Here is a 19,530-nt window from a genome sequence, read left to right on the forward strand (position 1 = left end):
GGGGGCGCGGAGGAGGGGGCAGTGGGAGGGTTTTCCTCGGGATCAGGGGGCCTGGGGTACGGGGCCGGTGAGGGTGTCTTCTTTGAGATCGGGGGGCGTGGGGTGGGGGATCGGTAAGGAGGGTCTTCCTTGAGATGGGGGGGCGCGGGAGGCTTTGCCAGGCGCCTGGCGTCTGGCATCCCCATCTGCTCTCCCAAAGGGCCCGAGCGTGCTGGATTAGCACCACCACACGCCCCTCCTCTGGCTTCATCGCCTCTAAAGCCCAGCCGCATCCTCAGGCACCGGGGTTAGGCCTCACCATGGTTCAGCCCCCCGCGGCCTCTTCCTCAGAGCCAGGGAGGTCACTGGAAATGCGAATCTGAGCACGGCTCACCCCAACCCGGCGCCCGGATCTCGCCTCCACCTGCGGTCCACACCCTGGCCTGGCGCAGGCCCCTCAGTCAGCCCAGCTCCTGCTGCAGGGTCTGCACCTGCCGCCCCCAGCCCAACACCTCCACCCCAGCACTATGGTGGCACCTTCCTCTTTGGGGCTGTACCCAGACCCCACCCGGCAGAGGGGCCTCCTGGCTCCACTGCCCGCAGCCTGTTGTATTTTGCCGGGAGCATAGTGCTGCCGGACGCTCCACTCTGTTGGAATTCATTTCTTTGCTCAGTGGCTCACCTGCTGGAGCAGAAGCGCCCTGGACACAGGGGTTTTGTCTCTGTCCCTTGCTGCATCCCATGATACCATTTCTTGAATAGTGAACTAATTAGTAAATGCAGTGGTATTCGGTGGTGATATGAAGTAGTATTTTTAACGTTCCACTATGCTAGTTTTGCTTTGTTTTTTAGATTTTGGGAACCAGTAGGACTTTGACATACATCCAAGAACATTCTGTGGTGGATCCAGTGGAAAAGAAAATGGAACTTTGTTCCACCAATGTAAGCAATGGCCTCAGATGAGAAAGGGGCTCAGTGTGTCTGGGTGGTGGCGCGTAAGGCCTTCGTTTAATTCTATTTCCAGCCCACCTTTGGTCTAGGTGTTGATATTTTTAATAGAAAGGCTGAATTTATTTAGCAGTTTATCTTTTTATTCAAGTATAATAAGTATATAGGGCCGGGCGCGGTGGCTCACGCCTGTAATCCCAGCACTTTGGGAGGCCGAGGCGGGCGGATCACAAGGTCAAGAGATGGAGACCACGGTGAAACCCCGTCGCTACTAAAAATACAAAAAATTAGGCGGGCGCGGTGGCGGGTGCCTGTAGTCCCAGCTACTCAGGAGGCTGAGACAGGAGAATGGCGTGAACCCGGGAGGCGGAGCTTGCAGTGAGCCGAGATCGCACCACTGCACTCCAGCCTGGGCGACAGAGCCAGATTCCGTCTCAAAAAAAAAAAAAAAAAGTATATAGAAAAATGCACATAATGATAAATTGTCACAAAGAACACACCTCTTAACTAGCAGGCAGGTCAAGCAACAGAATTTGACCAGCCCCCGAGACCCCTTGGGCACCCCTCACAGGATAACCACTGTCTTGACAACCAGCAGACGTTTTTGTTTTTTTAAAGATTGGGTCTTGCCCTGTCACCTAGGCTGGAGTGCAGTGGTGTGGTCAATAGCTCAATGCAGCCTCACACTCCTGGGCTCAAGTGATCCTCCTGCCTCAGCTTCCCAGATAGCTGGGACCACAGGCATGTGCCACCACCATCCCTGGCTACTGTTTTTTAAAATTTTTTATAGAGATGGGATCTTGCTGTTGCCCAGGCTGGTCTCGAACTCCTGGTCTCAAGTGATGCCTCCCAACCTGCTTTTTTCTTTTCTTTTCTTTCTTTCTTTTTTTTTTTTTTTTTTTTTGAGACAGAGTCTTTCTCACTTAGGCTGGAGTGCAGTGGATCTCAACTCCCTACAACCTCCACCTCATGGGTTCAAGCGATTTTCCTGTCTCACCCTCCCAAGTAGCTGGGACTACAGGTGTGCACCACCAACAGGCATTTTTTTTTTTTTTTTCCGAAACGGACTCTCGCCCTGTCACCCAGGCTGGAGTGCAGTAAAGCGATCTCGGCTCACTGCAACCTCTGCCCCGGTTTCAAACGATTCTCCTGCCTCAGCCTCCTGAGTAGCTGGGATTACAGCCGCGCGCCACCACACCCGGCTAATTTTTGTATTTTTAATAGAGATGGGGTTTCACCATGTTGGTCAGGCTGGTCTCGAACTCCTGACGTCGTGATCTGCCTCCCTTGGCCTCCCAGAGTGCTGGGAGCCACTGCTCCCTGCCCCAACAGGCATTTTTAAAGCTACTTCCCCCTTTCATTCCTCTCTCACTTCTCTCAATTAAAAAAATGTATATTGGTCTAATGCTAATGCAAAGAACATGTTGGGGAACATGCATGGGCTAGGAAAATTATTTATTTCATAAAATAATCCTTATTTTCAGCAAATATAGAAATGGGCTATGGTGGGTGAAGTCAGCCGTGCCCTCATCTGGCCTCGCTTGTCTGTCCCCAGTGCCACGGTTGGCTCTAGCCACCACTTATTTACTGGTTCTGCCAACAGTATCAAGTGCCTGCCCAGTACCCAGCACAGTGCTAGGGATGGGGGATGCAAGGATTAAAAGATATTCCCTCCTGACTGGCTCTGTCATCCCACGGTCGGCATCTAACTACCTGTGTAGGTGGCAGCGAGCAGGAGTCCCCCTAAGTGGCTATGTGAAGGTAGGTGACAGGGAGCCTGGCAGGGCTTCTCCACACACACTGGCAGTGGGTGCCCTTGAGCCTTAGAGAGCCACAAACAGATGGCATTGGAGACTAAGAGGGGAAGGTGGTATGGGAGGGAGGAGGCTGGAGAGGGGCAGGGACGAGACCACAGAAGAGGCAGAGGAGCTGGAGGTCGTTTTTGTGGTAAGAAGGAGGTGCTGAGAGTTTGTTGCAGGAAGGTGAGGTAGCCGGGCTGTGTGTTGGGAAGAATGCCTTGGCAGGCTTGTGGAGAGAGGGCGGGGGGGGGGGGGGGCATATTGGGACCTGAGCCAGGGAGACCAGTAGTCCGGGCAGGTAATTGTCCAGGTGAGAGGTAGCAGAGGCTGCCTGGGGCGAGACATGGGGAGTGAGGAACGGGAGGCTCATGGTGCAGCTCCACTGTCTGGTTAGGTGCCAGGCTGAATGGTGGCCCATCGGGGCAGGTGTGAGAAGAGAGAGGTAAGCTTGCTTTGCACATCCCGAGTATGCAGCCCCTGCACAGCAGGCCCTGGAGTGTCCGGCCTAAAGCTGAAGGTGCGGCCAGCAGTGCTGCAGTGAGGGAGGAGTGACCTGGGCCCAGGGGCAGGCAGGGCTGGTGGGCACAGTGGGGTAGGGACAGGGCTGAGGAGCAGGTCATCCAGGTGGCCATATGCAAGTACCTGAACTGGTGCCTGGGCAGCTCCCCATCTTGTCAGCATCTTGTGGGAGGCCCAGTGTTTGAAACAAAGTGGAGCTGCTCTGGGTCCCGCAGCTCCCCTGCCCAACCCGATGGGCTCGGGAGCTCCTATGAGCTTCTCAGGCGGCCATAGGAGTAGCCTGCCAGGATGCTTGGTGCTGTCGGCCAGCCACACTCTGCCCAGCTGGGAGCACCTTCTGTAGAAGGCAGTGGGTGCGTCCCTGTGTGCTGAGATGAGGCTCTGAGCCACCTGCAGGATAGAGTCGAGCTCCTTAGTGTACTACCCGGACCTCTGCCAGTGTCCCTGGTCCTACTGGCTCCTTGTCCCAGGCTGCACGAAGTCACAGGAGCCTGTTGGGGCCCCCTGGCTATTCCTCACAGTTTATGTATTCTGTTCTCTCTGCTCCCAAAATCAGTATTTACTTATGAAATTCCACCTTACACTTCCAGAAAACTCAGTTGTATGTAAAAAGGAAGAGTTTATGCTCCAGTGAAGTCTGATGGAAAGGAAACGGGGTTTGGAGCAAGCCACGTGCTTGCATCCTGAAGCCGTCGCTGGATGGCCCGATGGCTCGGGGATGCTATTTGCATTTTCTGAGTCTCACATTTCTCGTATAAAAAAGAAAAGAACAAACCTCAGAGAAGTAAGGTTTATGCAGCACAATGACTTGCATAAAATATTGCACATAAAATGACCACAGCTGATCAGAGTTTAATTTGTAATTGATATTGTTAGATATTTCTGTAGAATGAAATGCCCATACCCATGAGACTCTTGATGACCTGGTACTCAGTGGGAGAGAGATTTCCCACTAACCATTCGCACTGGGACAGTGAGGCTGGGGGAGGGGTTCAGTGAGAGATGACTGAAAAAAATGAGTATCACTACCGAAAGGTTAATTTGCTTTTCACTGCTTAAACTTTTTAAAACATGGTCTTTTATCAGAAGTGATGTTTCAAGAAGAGGGTGAATTGGGTTAAACAATGAAGCAATTCTAGAGCTCTGTTGTCCAGTGTGGCAGCCACCAGAAACGTGGCTATTTAATTTTAAGCTATTTATGGCCGGCCCGGTGGCTCATGCCTGTAATCCCAGCACTTTGGGAGGCCGAGGCGGGTAGCTCACCTGACTTCTCTGAGGTCAGGAGTTCGAGATCAGCCTGGCCAACATGGCGAAACCCCATCTCTACTATAAATAGATCGCACTATTGCACTCCAGCCTGTGCAACAAGAGTGAAACTCCATCTGAAAAAAAAAAGAATTAAGCTAATTAGGATAAAATTAAATTAAAAATTCCATTCCTTAGTCACGTGAGCCACATTTCAAGGGTGCATTAGCTGCATGTGTTTGTGGCTACCACATCAGATAGCATGCATAGGACATTACTGTTACCACAGAAAATTCTGTTAGCGTGGCTCTAGAGCTCCAGTGTTTACACTGCTTTTGATAGAAAATGTAGACTGGGCGCGGTGGCTCACGCCTATAATCCCAGCACTTTGGGAGGCCAAGGCGGGCGGATCACGAGGTCAGGAGATCAAGACCATCCTGGCTAACACAGTGAAACCCCGTCTCTACTAAAAATATGAAAAAAAATTAGCCGGGCGTGGTGGCGGGCGCCTGTAGTCCCAGCTGCTCGGGAGGCTGAGGCAGGAGAATGGCATGAACTGGGGAGGCAGAGTTTGCAATGAGCTGAGATTGCATCACTGCACTCCAGCCTGGGTGACAGAGCAAGACTCCATCTCAAAAAATAAAAAAAGAGGCCAGGTGTGGTGGCTCACACCTGTAATCCCAACACTTTCGGAGGGTGAGGCAGGCAGATGATGAGGTCAGGAGATTGAGACCATCCTGACCAACATGATGAAACCCTGTCTCTACTAAAATACAAAAAAAAACTTACTTGGGCGTGGTAGCACACGCCTGTAATCCCAGCTACTCAGGAGGCTGAGGCAGGGGAATCACTTCAACCTGGGAGGTGGAGGTTGCAGTGAGCCCAGATCATGCCACTGCCCTCCAGCCTGGTGACAGAGCGAGTCTCCATCTCAAAAAAATAAGAGAAAAAAAGAAAAAGAAAATAAAGGCCGGACTCAGTGACTCACGCCTATAATCCCAGCACTTTGGGAGGCTGAGGTGGGCGGATCGAGAGGTCAGGAGATCAAGACTATCTTGGCTAACATGGTGAAACCCCATCTCTCTCTATAAACAATACAAAATTAGGCCGAGCCAATGGTGGTGGGTTGCCTGTAGCTCCCAGGCTACTCCAGGAGCTGAGGCGGAGAATGTGTGAACGCCGGGAGGCAGAGCTTGCAGTGAGCCCAGATCGTGCTTGGAACTCCAGCCTGGGCGAGGGAAAAAAAAAAAAAAAAAAAAAAGAGTGACAACTCCATCTCAAAAAAAAAAAAAAAAAAAAAAAGAGAAAGTATAAATATTCATAAGGAGTTAGTCTGTTTATAGGAAGTGGTACTGGAGGAGAAAAGAACCCTGCAGTCTCCTTGTAGATTCAGAGTCTGTCTCATCCAGTCCTGGGAGACAGTGCTCCGTGGGCTGCCGTGGGTGCGTGAAAAGCTTTCTCTCACTTATATGAACACACAGGACTTTTTGTCCTTTTCCATAATACAACTTCTGATAGTTTTGGCAGCTTGACTGTACCTTGAAGGCCAGAGCCCTGCTCACGTGTGGAGTGGGACACGGGAAGAAGACAGATGACAGTTGCCAGAAGGAACAGCAAAGCCATGGTTTACTAGGACTTAAAGTGGTCGTATCTCCTATGCCTAAAAGTTTCTTCTGTTCTGACCCCACCAAGTGCTAATTTTGGGATGGAAGAGTATGGGCAGGCGGTTTCGGAAGAAATGCAAGAGAAATACAATCTAAACTTTTTTTCTTTTTAAGATCACACTCACAAATTTGGTGTCAGTTAATGAGAGGTTGGTGTACACACCTCATCCAGAGAACCCAGAAATGTGAGTCATCTCCTGTGGGACTGACACATTGAATGCCAAGGGTGAGGGCAGGGCAGACCCTCCTCCCTCTCAGGGCTGGTCAGCCCCTTTTCTTCTTGTTCTTTTGCAGGACCGTGCTCACACAAGAAGCCATCATCACCGTGAAGGGGATTAGCCTCGGTAGTTATTTGGAAAGTTTAATGGCCAACACGATATCTTCCAATGCAAAGAAGGTATGTACCTCAATCCTAGAAGTCCTGCGTGTGCTGTAGTTGTTAAGTGCCAGATTAAGAAGATGACATTTTTAGTCTCATAAGTCTTCCTGGCTGGACATGTTGGCTCATGTCTGTAATCCAAGCACTTTGGGAGGCCAACACAGGTGGACCGCTTGAGGCTAGGAATTCAAGACCAGCCTGACCAACATGCCGAAACCCCGTCTCTACTAAAAATACAACAGTTAGCTGTGCGTGATGGCACACCTCTATAGTCCCAGCTACTCAGGAGTCTGAGACGTGAGAATTGCTTGGAGCCATGAGGCGGAGGTTGCAGTGAGCTAAGCCACCACTGCACTCCAGTCTGGGTAACAGAATGAGACTCTGTCTAAAAAAAAAAAATAAATAATAAATAAATAGATAAATAAATAAAATCCAGAGTGCTGGGGCTCTCCATTTGTGCTGAGCTCATAATGCTACAGCATTTCAAAACTCGGATAGGGAAAGGCTGACCCAGGTCTGAGGGAAGTGCATCTGTGAAAGCCAAGGGAGCCATAAAGTTACTCTTCTCAGTAGAGAAAGCATGGGGTAAACCCGGAGCGTAAACCCAGCCAAGGCAGCCACCACTTCAAAGAGCCCAAATGTCATAAGCTCAGTTGCCAAAGCAAACTAACCCACAGCATCAGAGATATCAGATGTTAACAGTGTCAGGTAGGCTATTCAGGACTTAGAGTAGTTTCCCATTTGATGGGCATTACGTGGCTGTGGCTGAACCTGTCCAGCGGTGATGCTTCCGTGGGGCCTGCCGCCATCTTCACAGCTCCTCTCTGGCAGGATTTGGCAGTGAGCTTTGTGGAGGTGAGAGGAGAAAGGATGGATCCCAGGAGGCCATCCATGGCACTCCCTTTGCGTCCCGGGCACTGGAATGGAGACAGAGATCGTTCTAGAAGTCCGGGTCGCCCTCCCCTCCAGCAGAGTTGATGGAAAGAGCTTGAATGTTTGGGAGGAAGATGTTCCTCACATTTAAAGGATGCCACTTGCCAGAGCAGGGCCTTTGCTTTTCACCTGGGCCCACCTGACAAGCTCATGTCTTCCCTTTGTCTGTCCCCCGTGCCCCTCCCTCTTTCTCTTCCCCCCTTTTTGGGGGTCAGAAGTGAGTCTTCATTTTCGGGATCAGTGGGTGATTCCTAAGGCTCTACTTCCCTTTCCAATGTCCTTCCATGCTCAACTCGCCAACCAGTGGAAACCCATTCATGGCTCGCGTTTAAGTCTCATCACCAACAGAAGAGCCTGTCTGTCTCATTCTGTGGACTCCAGATGTGAGAAGTAGAGATCTGAGCAGCTTAGCTCAGCTCAGAGGAGGCAGGGCCGTGAAGGTCAAAGCGGGAGAGCTTTGTCCATGCCGGAGGAAGGAGACCGGGTCTCATCCATCGTTTCCAGTGCTTGGTTTAGGGCAGAAGCCCTAAATGTTTGCCAAACAAAATAGTATAAGAGGAAGGGAATATTCAGCGAGGCCACAGCTACCTTAGACCTTTTATGTGAAAAACTTGGGGTAAACTCAGTGAGGACAAATTGGCTTTCCTTTATTTCACTTTATCAGGGGTTGTGTTGAAGGCTTAGGAGAGAATCACTGCTTCCCCTAGCACGGTGGGGAGAGGTGTTGGGCCTAGAAACAGCGGAGCGGCCTGAGGGCAAGGGCAGGGGATGGGGTTGGGGGTGTGTGGAGGTGTCGCCCTGGGCTTTCCTGGCCTCCTGGGGCAGCCTCAGCACTGGGATTTGGGAGGTGAGGGACAGGACTTGCTGTATTGAGCTAAGCGGGGCGCTGGTTTGCTGACACAGCAGTGACTCTGAGGCACTGTTTTCCTTCCCCTTTCTGAGCTGGAGGAGCTGCCTGCCTGTGTGCAGATCACTTGGAAAGGTCACTGCTGTGTCTCCTTGTAGCTGCAGTGCCTCCCTTCTGCAGTTTAGCCCGTGGACTTGTCCCTTGCAGTCTGCAGCGGGAGGCGGGACGGCCCACTCAGTGCTGAAACCTTTCTGTGTTGCAGGGGTGGGCGGCTATCGAGTGGATAATTGAGCACTCTGAAAGTGCTGTGAGCTAAGGAGGCCTGCGCCTGTGCTTGTGATAAATGGTGGTGAGTACAGTATTCACTCACCCGGGGGGCCTTGCAGCCTCTTGTGACCCGTGTGCATGGTGCACATGGTGAGGGGACGCCGGAAAGATGCAGCTGCTGGTGGCTCTCCAGCCCAGAGCGCCTTAGTTTTCCACGGTGACCCAGAATCACTGGGTTCATCTTCTTTCTATTTCATTCCTTGCTTTGTGGCAGGATCTAGGTTCCAAGGCCATTTCCTTTGAGCAGTGAAAGCCTTTTCTGATGTCTCCTTGAGCTTCACGAACATTGCTTGGCGTCCTGGGCTGTCAGTGGCTGGACTTCTAGTGGCCTTGCCCTGATGACCAGCGGCCACCAGGGCCTGCTCCCCGGGGAGGATGCGCCTCCCACCAGAGGCTGCACTGCGCTGCTCTGGGCTGCTCATCCCCATCTGTTCCCATCTGTCCCCCGCGTGTGTGGCTCCGGGGATCCTTAAGAACTTTGTGCTATTTTGCCGGAGTCACTGAAGCCAAGCTTTGCTCTCCTTGAACCCAAGCCGGGGGCGGCCTTGGGCCTCGCCTCCTTCGTGGCCGCACCCTGGGTTCAGCGCCGGTAGGGAGCTCCTTTGTCTGGCGGCCTGTGTCTGTGTGGTGTGTGGTGTGTGCTGTGTGGTGAGTATATATGTGTGTGTGGTGAGTGTGGTGTGTGGAGTGTGCTGTGCATGGTATGTATATAAGTGTATGTGGTGTGTGTGTATGCTGTGTGTGTCGTGTGCATGGCATGGCTGTTGTGTATAGTGTCGTTGTGTGTTATAATGTGGTGTGTGTGTGTGGTGGTGTGATCATGCTGTGGTGTATGTGTATAGGTGTGGGGGTACGTGTGATTGGTAATATATGTGTGTGTTGGTACGTGGGGTGTGTGTGGTGAGTCTGAGGGCATGATGTGTGTGCTGTGATTGTTTATATGTGTGGTGGTTGTGCTCTGTTTATGTGATATGTATATGTGTGTGGTATGTGTCATGTGTGCATGTTTGCTATGATGTGCATATTGTGTGATTTGTAGTGTGCTGTTTATGTGATGTGTATGTGTGGTGGTGTGGGGTGTATGTGTGCATGTGTGTGTGTGATGTGTATGTGTGTGTGTGTGCATGTGTGTAAGATATGCATGTGTGTGATGTGTGTGCGGTGTGTGTTATGAGTGTGGTTTGTGTCTTGAGTGTGGTGTATGGTGCGCCCTCTGCCTCTCTGCGAGCTGACCCCGGTGTCTCCGCAGATGCTTCCCAGAAGAAAGGAAAGAAGCAGGTGAGGAGGTGAGGAGAGGACAAGCGAGGACGGGACGGAAGAGCGCGTCTGGCTGCGAGGGCGCGCAGGGCCGGGGAGGAGGATCGGGCTGGACTCATCGCGGGTCGCAGGTGACCCCGGGACTGGACGTCCCTCCCCTCATGAGCGTGCAACAGGGAGCAGCCCCAGCCAGCCCCGCCGCCGCCGTCTGCGTGGATGGAGGGCGCGAGGCCCTCGCCCATGTCCCTTAGGGGTGGCGCCCATCGCCCTGCCTGCCATGGTGGCCCAGGCCCGTCTCTCTCTGCAGGTGGCCCGTGCCGTCCCCGCCCCCCCGCGCTGTCCTCCACTCAGGCACGTCCACAGACGCTGGCGGGTGTGCCGCCCTCCGGCCTTTCCCCCCACCCCCGCCTTTGCTGGCCTCCGGCGGGCTCTGTGGGGCTTACGGGGCCTGAGGCCATGGCTTTCTTCTTGGCCCCCAAATGCCTTTCCTCGAGTGGCTAAGCCTCTCCTGACGGGGCTCCTCACGCGGGGAGAGGGCTGGGGTCCAGGGGTCTCCGGGCCTTTTCTGCAGGCTGTGCCAGTCCCCTCCAGCCTGCCCCTGCCCTGGGGACATCCTGCGCCCAGGCTGGAGGCCCCGCCTCGCTGCTGGCCAGCCTCACCTGCTGGGGCTGGAGGCCTTGGATCCCTCATAGCATCCGAGGTTTGAGTTCCTCTTTTTCTCCTTACAGTTTTGTGTTGCAGGGACAACGCCAAAGTTCTTTTTCCCACCATATTTAAATCAAAGTTGTTTAAAACAACATTAATTTAAAAGTGTATATAAAAGCAACCCATGCTTGTGGTTAAAAAACAAGTACAGGAGTCTGGAGTCCGCTGGAGGGTAAAGGACTCCCGCGCTGCCAGTCGGCTTTTTCGCAAAGCCTGCCAGAAGTTTTCTGTGCTTATGAAAGTGTGTGTGTGGCCGTTCTCTTCCCTTCCTTTATTAAACACAGATAGGCTCATGCTGGATAAGCCGTTTCGTGTCTGTCTTTTTTCTGCGTTTAAGCAGCGTCATCTTGAGTGGCGCTGTGCGGCCCCTGCCTCCCTAGTCCCGAAGGCAGCGGGGCCTCTGGCCAGGGTGCTGGTGCGCGGTCCCTGTGCCGCCCTCCCCGGGACGCGGCGCCCTTGAGCGGCCCCTCTTGCTCCCGCAGCAGCTCGGTAATGTCCCAGTGGGAATGGTCGGGAACTTGTCAACCTGGTGGTTCTGCTCTAGACGTAAACAAGGAAACGTGGGATCCGGAAACCGTCCCTGAGGCAGAGTTGGAGAGAAAGGGTCGGACACTGGCTGGGGCACGCAGAGGTCCCTGCATGTTTTGGGGGTGCGATCACATGTTTCAGGCGAAGACAGTTGTAAATGTCAGACTCCAGCCACTTCAAACCTTTGGTGACCAAAGTGGGGTAAAAACAAGCACCTGCGTGCGTTGTGGTTATTCTATGCCCTGCACTATGTATACATTTTAAGAAGCTTTTCTTGAGGTGGTCAGTTCTTAAACCGAGGAAGTAGTAGCAGTTGATTTTAATTAGTGTGAAGTTGTTCGTCTTCCTAACTTCTGTGTTGGTTGGAAATAGGTGCATTCTTTGTTTTGAAAAGGAGTCAAGCGCAGTGGTGAGAAGGGGCAGAGGAGACAGGCGGCTCCAGCCGCGACTGAACGGCAGCCAGAGGCCGCCCTGCCCCGCTGGCCAGAAAGGGACTCAGGGCGGACATGCGGCTGTGTCCGCGACACGCGCGTCTGCACGGAGGTGAGTGTGGTCTGAAGAGGCAGCAGGGAGCTCGTTTGGGAAAACTGCGCAGGGCTTGGCCTCTGCGGCCCAGCGATGTCTGGGGGGCACCGCGCCCCGCACTGGGAGAAACGCCCCCTCGGGCGGCCTATTGCTCCCATCGAAGCCCGCGGGCCGTGGCCCTGAGGACACCCGGTGCCGCTCGTGCGCGGTCCGGGACTCTCGCCGGCAGGAATGGACGGCAGTGTCCTCGCTGCCTCTCGGCCTGTCTTTGGTTTTTTTTGAGACAGAGTTTCGCTCTGGAGAGCAGTAGCGCGGCCTCCGCCTCCTGGGATCAGGTCATCCTTCCGCTTCCGCCTCAAGGGTAGCTGAGACCACAGGCGCGCGCCGCCACACCGGATTTTTTTTTTTTCTTGAGGCGGAGTCTCGCTCTGTGGCCCAGGCTGGAGTGAGCGGCGCCATCTTGGCGCCCTGCAAGCTCCGCCCCCCGGGTTCCCGCCATTCTCCTGCCTCAGCCTCCCGAGGAGCTGGGACTACAGGCGCCGCCGCCGCGCCCGGCTAGTTTTTTGTATTTTTTAGTAGAGACGGGGTTTCACCTGTTAGCCAGGATGGTCTCGATCTCCTGACCTCGTGATCCGCCCGTCTCGGCCTCCCAAAGTGCTGGGAGTAAGGCGTGAGCCACCGCGCCCGGCCAGTATTTTTTTTTTTTTTAAAGACGGCGTCTCACTACGTTGCCTAGGCTGGTCTCAAACTCCCGGGCTCAAGCCATCCTTACACCTCAGCCTTGTCCCCAAATGCTGGGACCACAGGTGTGTGCCACCTCTCGGGGTCGCAGCCTCTCCTAGAGGCGCCCCTGCGTCTGGCGTGAACAGACAGAAACGGGCTTGCCCCTCCCGCCACACCGCTGTCCTCCCCCGTTTCTAATGAGTGCTGCTCCCATTTCCCAAACACAGGCCCGTGTCCCCGGCCGACGTCTTCCTCCTACCTTTTCCTTGGGGCTGTTTGGACAGCGCACCTTCCTCCAGCGTCTTGGCTGAGTGCTGGGTTTCCCTGCCCCGCTCTGCCCCGCGTACTCGTCCCTGGCGTTGCCACTCCGTGACCTCGCCCGCGTGTCGCGTGCCCGCTGCAGAGGCCGGGCCGCGGGGCCTGGGGGCTGAGGGGGGTTAGTCCGGAGATGCGTGGCCCGAGCCCCGCCGGCCCGCACGTGGTCCCTCGGCCAGGCTCGGAGGACCCTGGAGGGGCCCTCAGAGGGGCCACCGCGGACGCCATCCTCCAGCCGGGTGCAGTCCCCGGAGGCTGCGGGTCCCGCTGCCATCTCCACTGCCACCTCGTGGGAGGCCCAGGCCGGGATCCCTGCCAGAGCTGCTCCCGAGGGCCTGACGCACCAAACCCGCGAGATGACAAATGCTCATGACCGTCTGTTACTCAGGCGGTGAACGCATCGCCTCCTACTTGTCTGCACAGTCACCTTCCCTCTGGCCTCGCTCTCATGCTGTCCCACTTCTTACACTGCTCCAGAAATATTCCTGCCATAATGTCCCTTGATTAGAAAGCTACGGAGGGGGCCGGGCGCGGTGGCTCACGCCTTAATCCCAGCACTTGGTGAGGCCGGGCGGGCGGATCCCGAGGATCGGAGATCGAGACCATCCGGCTAAACGGTGAAACCCCGTTCTCTACTAAAAAAGTACAAAAACTAGCCGGGGAGGTGGCGCGCCTGTAGTCCAGCTACTCGGGAGCCTGAGCAGGAGAATGGCGGGAACCCGGGAGGCGGAGCTTGCGGTAGCCAGATGGGCCACTCACTCCAGCCCTGGCGACAGAGCGAGACCCGCAAAAAAAAAAAAAAAAAAAAAAAAGAAGAAAAAAAAGCTAGGAGGGCTTCTCGTCCCTTTCTGAAATAAGGTCAAAAGCAGGCCGAGGCCAAGCGGCAGGGTGATGATGCAGGCGGGGCGCGGTGGCCCCTCCGCCCAACCTCAGCTCGCGAGCTGCCCTGCCGGCGCCCGCCCCACAACGCACAGCCCACCTCGTTCCTAGAGTTTATGTTGCCTTACAACTGTTTTTTTAAACTATTCGCATATGTATTTGCCGCCTGGGGTCAAAGTTCTTCCGCGCCAGGGCCGGTGGTCCTGCCTTTGTGCTCACGGTCCTGGGTCTTCTATTTTTTTTTTTTTTTTGGCAGACGGCGTCTCGCTCGTCCCCCAGGCTGGAGTGCAGTGCCGGATCTCAGCTGCACGGCAAGCTCCGCCTCCCGGGTTCACGGCCATTCTCCCGCCTCAGCCCCCAGTAGCTGGACTACAGCGGCGCCACCTCGCCTGCTTAGTTTTTTATATTTTTGGAGAGACGGGGGGTTTCACCGTGTTAGCAGCGATGGTCTCGATCTTCCTGACCTTGTGATCCGCCCGTCTCGGCCCTCCAAAGTGCTGGGAGACAGGCCCTTGAGCCACGACCTGGCCGGTCCGCGGTCTTCTCTAAGGCTTTGGTGACTGAGGAACCGCCTGGAGTCAGAGGCTGCCCAGATAGGCGGCTGGAGCAGCTGCAGCGTCAGCTGGAGCCACCTAGCGGTTTCACCTTAAGCAAATGACCACCTTTATTATTTCCAAGTTTGGCATCTGTAAAAGAGCCGTTAATAGCAACTGGGAGAGGTGAGGTGGGGAGGAGAGAAGGGATGCTGGGCAGGATTGCTTGCGGACAGAAGCCCCGGAAACCGGCAGTGGTCCAGCTACTGAAAACACAGTTTCTAAACTAATTATCAATAGTAACATAAGCATAGAATAATACGTAAATTTATTTTCAATTTTTCCTTATTTTAATATTTGCCAAAATATGCCACATTTGAAGTTTAATATTTACTTCAGGCCCTAAACGGTAAGAAATGCGTTAATCAAACTAACTCCATTTTGTTTAAATTTAAGGGGTTACAAACGCAGTTTTTTGTTTTTGTTTTCTCTTGTTTTGAGATGGAGTCTCGCCCTCGTCATCCAGGCTTGGAGGGCCAGTGGCATGATCTTGGCTCACTGCAACCTCTACCCTTCCCAGGTTCAAGCGATTCTCCTGCTCATTCCCTCCCCAAGTAGCTGGGATTACAGGTGTCCGCCACCCATGCCAGCTAATTGAGTTTTAGTAGAGATGGAGTTTCACCGCATGTTGGCCAGGCTGGTCAGAACTCCTGACCTCAGGTGACTGGCCTGGCCTTTGCATCCAAAGGTTGGGATTATAGGTGTGAGCCACGGCGCCTGGCCAAATGGCAGTTTTGATACATCTGGATTTATCACGTAGTGGAGTCTGGGCCTTAGTGTGACCCATCACCCCAAATAGTGTCACATTACACTTAATGTAATTTCTCACCCCCTCACCTCCCTCCCACCCCTCGGAGTCTTTCCCAATGGGCATATACGCACGTTCATTAGCCAACTCGTCCACTGAGTACATTCAGGTTGATTAGTCTCTGCCATTGTGAATAGTGCGCAATAACAAAACTGCAGTATTTTTATGATTTATTTCCTTGTGTAGATATTCAGAGTGGGATGCTGGATCAAAAAATTAGCCCAGAGAGACAGTTGTGGCCCTCATGTAACTTCCTCCCATTGCTGACCACTGTGCGGCCCTGGGCTCTGCAGAGCAGCTGCTTGCGCCCCGCTGCCAAGTGGCTTCCTCACATCACCCCTTCCTTCCCACTCCTCCCTGCAACACGTCCCACTGCTTATACCTTCGCATTGTATGGTGATGTGTGTCTGGTAGTCCAGCTACTGCAGGAGCCTGAGTGGTAAGGATCATCGATCCAGGAGTTCGAGGCTGCAGAACCCATGACAACACCACTGGCACTCCAGCCTGGGAAAAGACAGTGAGACCCTGTCTCAAAAAAGCATAAAACAAAAGAACAGAAACTCCATACTGTTTTCAGAGGATGAGTAATTTGCATTCCAAACCCACAGTATATAAGCATTCCCTTGCTCCACATCCTTGTCAATATCTCTGATTTTTTGACTTTTTTTTTTTTTTTTTTTTTTTTGAGACGGAGTTTCACTCTTGTTGCCCAGGCTGGAGTGCAATGGTGCAATCTCAGCTCACCAGAACCTCCACCTCCTGGGTTCAAGCTATTCTCCTGTCTCGGCCTCCTGAGTAGCTGGGATTACAGGCATGCACCACCACACCTGGCTGATTTTTTTGTATTTTTTTTAGTAGAGACAGGGTTTCTCTGTGTTGGTCAGGCTAGCCTTGAACTCCTGACCTCATGATCCGCCCACCTTGGCCTCCCAAAGTGCTGGGATTACAGGTGTGAGCCCCCACACCCGGCCTTGACTTTTCAATGATAGCCATTCTGACTACCTTGAGATGGCGTCTCATTGCGGTTTTAATGTGCATTTCTCTGATGATAGTGATGTTGAGCATTTTATTTTATTTTATTTTTATTTTTATTTTTTTGAGATGGAGTCTTGCTCTGTCACCCAGGCTGGAGTGCAGTGGCACGGTCTTGGCTCACTGCAAGCTCCGCCTCCCGGGTTCATGCCATTCTCCTGCCTCAACCTCCCGAGTAGCTGGGACTACAGTCGTCCACCACCACGCCCGGCTAATTTTTTTTTGTATTTTTAGTAGAGACGGGGCTTCACTGTGTTAGCCAGGATGGTCTCGCTCTCCTGACCTCGTGATCCGCCTGCCTCGGCCTCCCAAAGTGCTGGGATTACAGGCGTGAGCCACCGTGCCTGGCCTATTTATTTTTTTGAGATGGAGTCTTGCCTTGTTGCCCAGGCTGGAGTCCAACGTCGCGATCTCAGCTCACTGCAACTTCCGCCTCCTGTGTTCAAACGATTCTCCTGCCTCAGCCTCCCGAGTAGCTGGGATTACAGGCGCCTGCCACCATGCCCAGTTATTTTTTGTATTTTTAGTAGAAATGGGGTTTCACCATGTTGGCCAGGGTAGTCGCGATCTCCTGACCTTGTGATCCGTCCGCCTCAGCCTCCCAAAGTGCTAGGATTACAGGCGTGAGCCACTGCGCCCAGCCGTATGATTACTCTTAAGAGTTAACTACCACACTCAAAAGAGGCAAGTAGTAAAAAATTAATGAGTACAAGCTCTGTACTAATAAATCCCTTTGCATTCATAAAGCAGCTTTGATGCCAGGTCTTCAGGATCCCTGTTCTTCTGCACATCAGTTTGCTAATGGGAAAAGCCAGGTTGGGAGGCAGGGCTGTGCAGGTCACCCGCCTTGGGTTCTAGTGGTGGGTAGAGCCAAGAGGATTGTGTGACAAGTGGCGTTTTCAAGCGGGAAGTAGAAAGCCCAGACTGGCATAAATCAACCATGCTCACAGCATGAGCTCCTGACTTGGCCTTCTCTAATGAGCTGTTCTAGGGCTGCAGTAATTTGTTGACTTAGAATTGTGCTCCTGACTTAAAGACATGGGGCTGTATGTTGCATTTATCTGTTGAACTGCACAGTTAACACACCATGTCAGTTGAAGACATCTTGATGGTTCCATCTTTGTATTTATCACTTATTCTCATGTCTGCAGTAAGCCTGCTCATTCAGTCAGTAATTCCCTCCACAGTTATTAAGCACCCGTTACATGCCAGGAATTATTTTCAGAAGCTGGGGACGGCAAGTGAAGCAATCTGACAGATGCCTGTGTTCATGGAACCATGTAGTAGAATGTTAGGTGGTACAATGGACAAAATAAAATGCAGAAGGCATAAGTAGTGGGACGTGCTGCAGGGAGGAGTGGGCAGGAAGAGGTGATGTGAGGGAGCCACTTGGCAGGGGGAGCAGGCGTACTCTCCAGAGCCCCGTGGGCAGCTCCAGCGAGTCAGCAATGGGAGGAAGTGACATGAGGGCACAGCTCCCAACTCTTTGACCTATTCAAAGTTGGAACTTTGTGGAGAATCAGCTCTGCTTTGTCCTAGACACATTTAAACAGAGTTGAGACAGCCTGTCAGCTGAGAGACTGTGGGCGATTCCTGCCAAAGGGTGGCCATGTGTCTTAATCAGCTCTACATAAAAGCTGGCCATAGAGATCAAATTGAGTGAGGAGTTCAGGCAGCGAAGGAGCCTTTGGCACTGAGGGCCAGAGAGAGAAGTCTCCCTGCTGGGATCTCATTTATATACATGGGAGGTGCATATCTCAGGGACTCCCTGCAGCGGTGCTCACTATCCTTGATCAAGCTGGAGAACAAGAGTTGTCTTTACTTGTGTTTCCTTTTAGCGCAACTAGTGTTGCCACAACGCCAAGTGGAGGAGAAGAGCCTGCTGTGTGCGCACACCCGACAGTCACCGGCTTCTCTTTACAGCTCCAATAGGAAGCGCACGCTATGCTGTGGGAACAAAAACGCCAGGTACCTGCTATGGCCAAGGCAGATAAGGTCTTTCCCTCCAACAGGATCCAGAGATGAACCACTGGTACTAACACTCAACAGCTGAAATAAGGGGCTGTGTCCCTTTTTAAAATAGTCAACTCATCTTTCTGAAGTTTTTCTTTTTAATTTTGAGAGATGGGGAGCCAGGTTCTTTATAGCAACTAGTAAAACTGAATTTGCCTTTGCCTCCAGTTTCGAATAAGTGCAGCACATTTTGCACTTTTCTTGCTTTCATGTAATATTCATAATATTCAGTCACTTCACACTTCACTTTAGTGAAGGGCTGGCTTGGATTACACGCTGTTTCTCAAGTCACACTGGCTCAGGCTTCAAGTGGTTTTACTTATTGATGCCTGTGTAGTACTGGTTGTTTCACGCATTACCCTGAATCTCTCTCCTGGTTGAAGGTGACTTTAGAGAACACCTAGTCTAACATTCTTGCTTTATTTCATTTATTTATTTATTTTTGAGACGGAGTTTCACTCTTGTTGCCCAGGCTGGAGTTCAATGGTACGATCTCAGCTCACCATAACCTCTGCCTCCTGGACTCAAGCGATTCTCCTGCCTCAGCCTCCCCAGAAGCTGGGATTATAGGCATGCACCACCACGCCCGGCTAATTTTGTATTTTTAGTGGAAACGGTTTCTCCATGTTGGTCAGGCTGGTCTCGAACTCCTGACCTTAGGTGATCTGCCCTCCTCGGCCTCCCAAAGTGCTGGGATTACAGGTGTGAGCCACTGCGCCCGGCACACCCTTGCTTTAAAATCGAAGAGACAAATTCATAAACGCTCAGGAGCTGTCCCAGTGTTAGGTAGCTGTTCTGTTGCCATGCTGGAGCACAGTTTAGTCAGAACCATTCCAGGTACTTGAAAACTAGGTATTGCTGAGAAATAATCTACTTTGCTAATTACAGACTCGTTTTGTTCAGTCATCAGGACAAAAGGTTCTGGATCCTGAAAAAGCCTTTTTGCTAGTTGAGTACTTTGGAGCAGAGGCACCGTCACTGCCGCTGCTGCACCTAGAGCAGTGTCCAGCCAGTCACACCCAGAGCCCCTGGTCCAAGCCGACATTCTGTGCATCTGCCTTCTGCGGCAACCTTGAGATTGTGGTGGATGCCCCCCTAGTGGCTTCTTATCTCAACTCATGTTCCCCTTGGTAGTCAAGCTGAGTTTTTAGGCTGCTTTTCCCTTTGAGATGTTTAAGATGAAAGTTTTATCACTTTAAGGCCTAGCGCAGTAGCTCATGCCTGTAATCCCAGCACTTTGGGAGGCCGAGGTGGGCAGATCACTTGAGCTCAGGAGTTCAAGACCAGCCTGGCCAATATGGCAAAACCCCATCTCTAGTAAAATACAAAATTAGCTGGGCATTGGTGGTAGGTGCCTGTAGTCTCAGCTACTCAGAAGGCTGAAGCAGGGGAATCACTTGAACCTAGGAGGTGGAGGGTGCAGTGAACCCAGATTGTGCCACTGCACTCCAGCCTGGGTGACAGCGAGACTCCATCTAAAAAAAAAAAAAAAAAAAACCCCAAAAACAAAAA

The 19,530-nt window shown here is 52.6% G+C and overlaps 1 protein-coding gene and 1 long non-coding RNA gene across 2 annotated transcripts in view; both read left to right on the forward strand.

The window, feature by feature from the left end:
* The window catches only part of PRELID3A (PRELI domain containing 3A), a 38,896-nt gene extending 28,618 nt beyond the window's left edge, over nt 1-10,278 (forward strand). Inside the window, exons 2-6 of the mRNA XM_017852870.1 lie at nt 832-921; nt 6,269-6,339; nt 6,449-6,551; nt 8,576-8,662; nt 9,890-10,278. Of these exons, the coding sequence (XP_017708359.1) occupies nt 832-921; nt 6,269-6,339; nt 6,449-6,551; nt 8,576-8,629 (318 nt within the window). The 3' untranslated portion in view covers nt 8,630-8,662; nt 9,890-10,278. The remainder of the gene's footprint in view (nt 1-831; nt 922-6,268; nt 6,340-6,448; nt 6,552-8,575; nt 8,663-9,889) is intronic.
* A 30-nt stretch (nt 10,279-10,308) lies between these two features.
* On the forward strand, nt 10,309-18,420 carry LOC108515756 (uncharacterized). The gene is made up of 2 exons (XR_001881604.1): nt 10,309-11,673; nt 17,844-18,420. It is a non-coding gene; the product is annotated as an uncharacterized LOC108515756 (long non-coding RNA).
* The last annotated feature ends 1,110 nt before the right edge of the window (nt 18,421-19,530 follow it).

The sequence above is a fragment of the Rhinopithecus bieti genome, unplaced genomic scaffold (assembly GCF_001698545.2).
Source record: "Rhinopithecus bieti isolate Rb0 unplaced genomic scaffold, ASM169854v2 scaffold_35884, whole genome shotgun sequence".
NCBI classification, from domain to species: domain Eukaryota; kingdom Metazoa; phylum Chordata; class Mammalia; order Primates; family Cercopithecidae; genus Rhinopithecus; species Rhinopithecus bieti.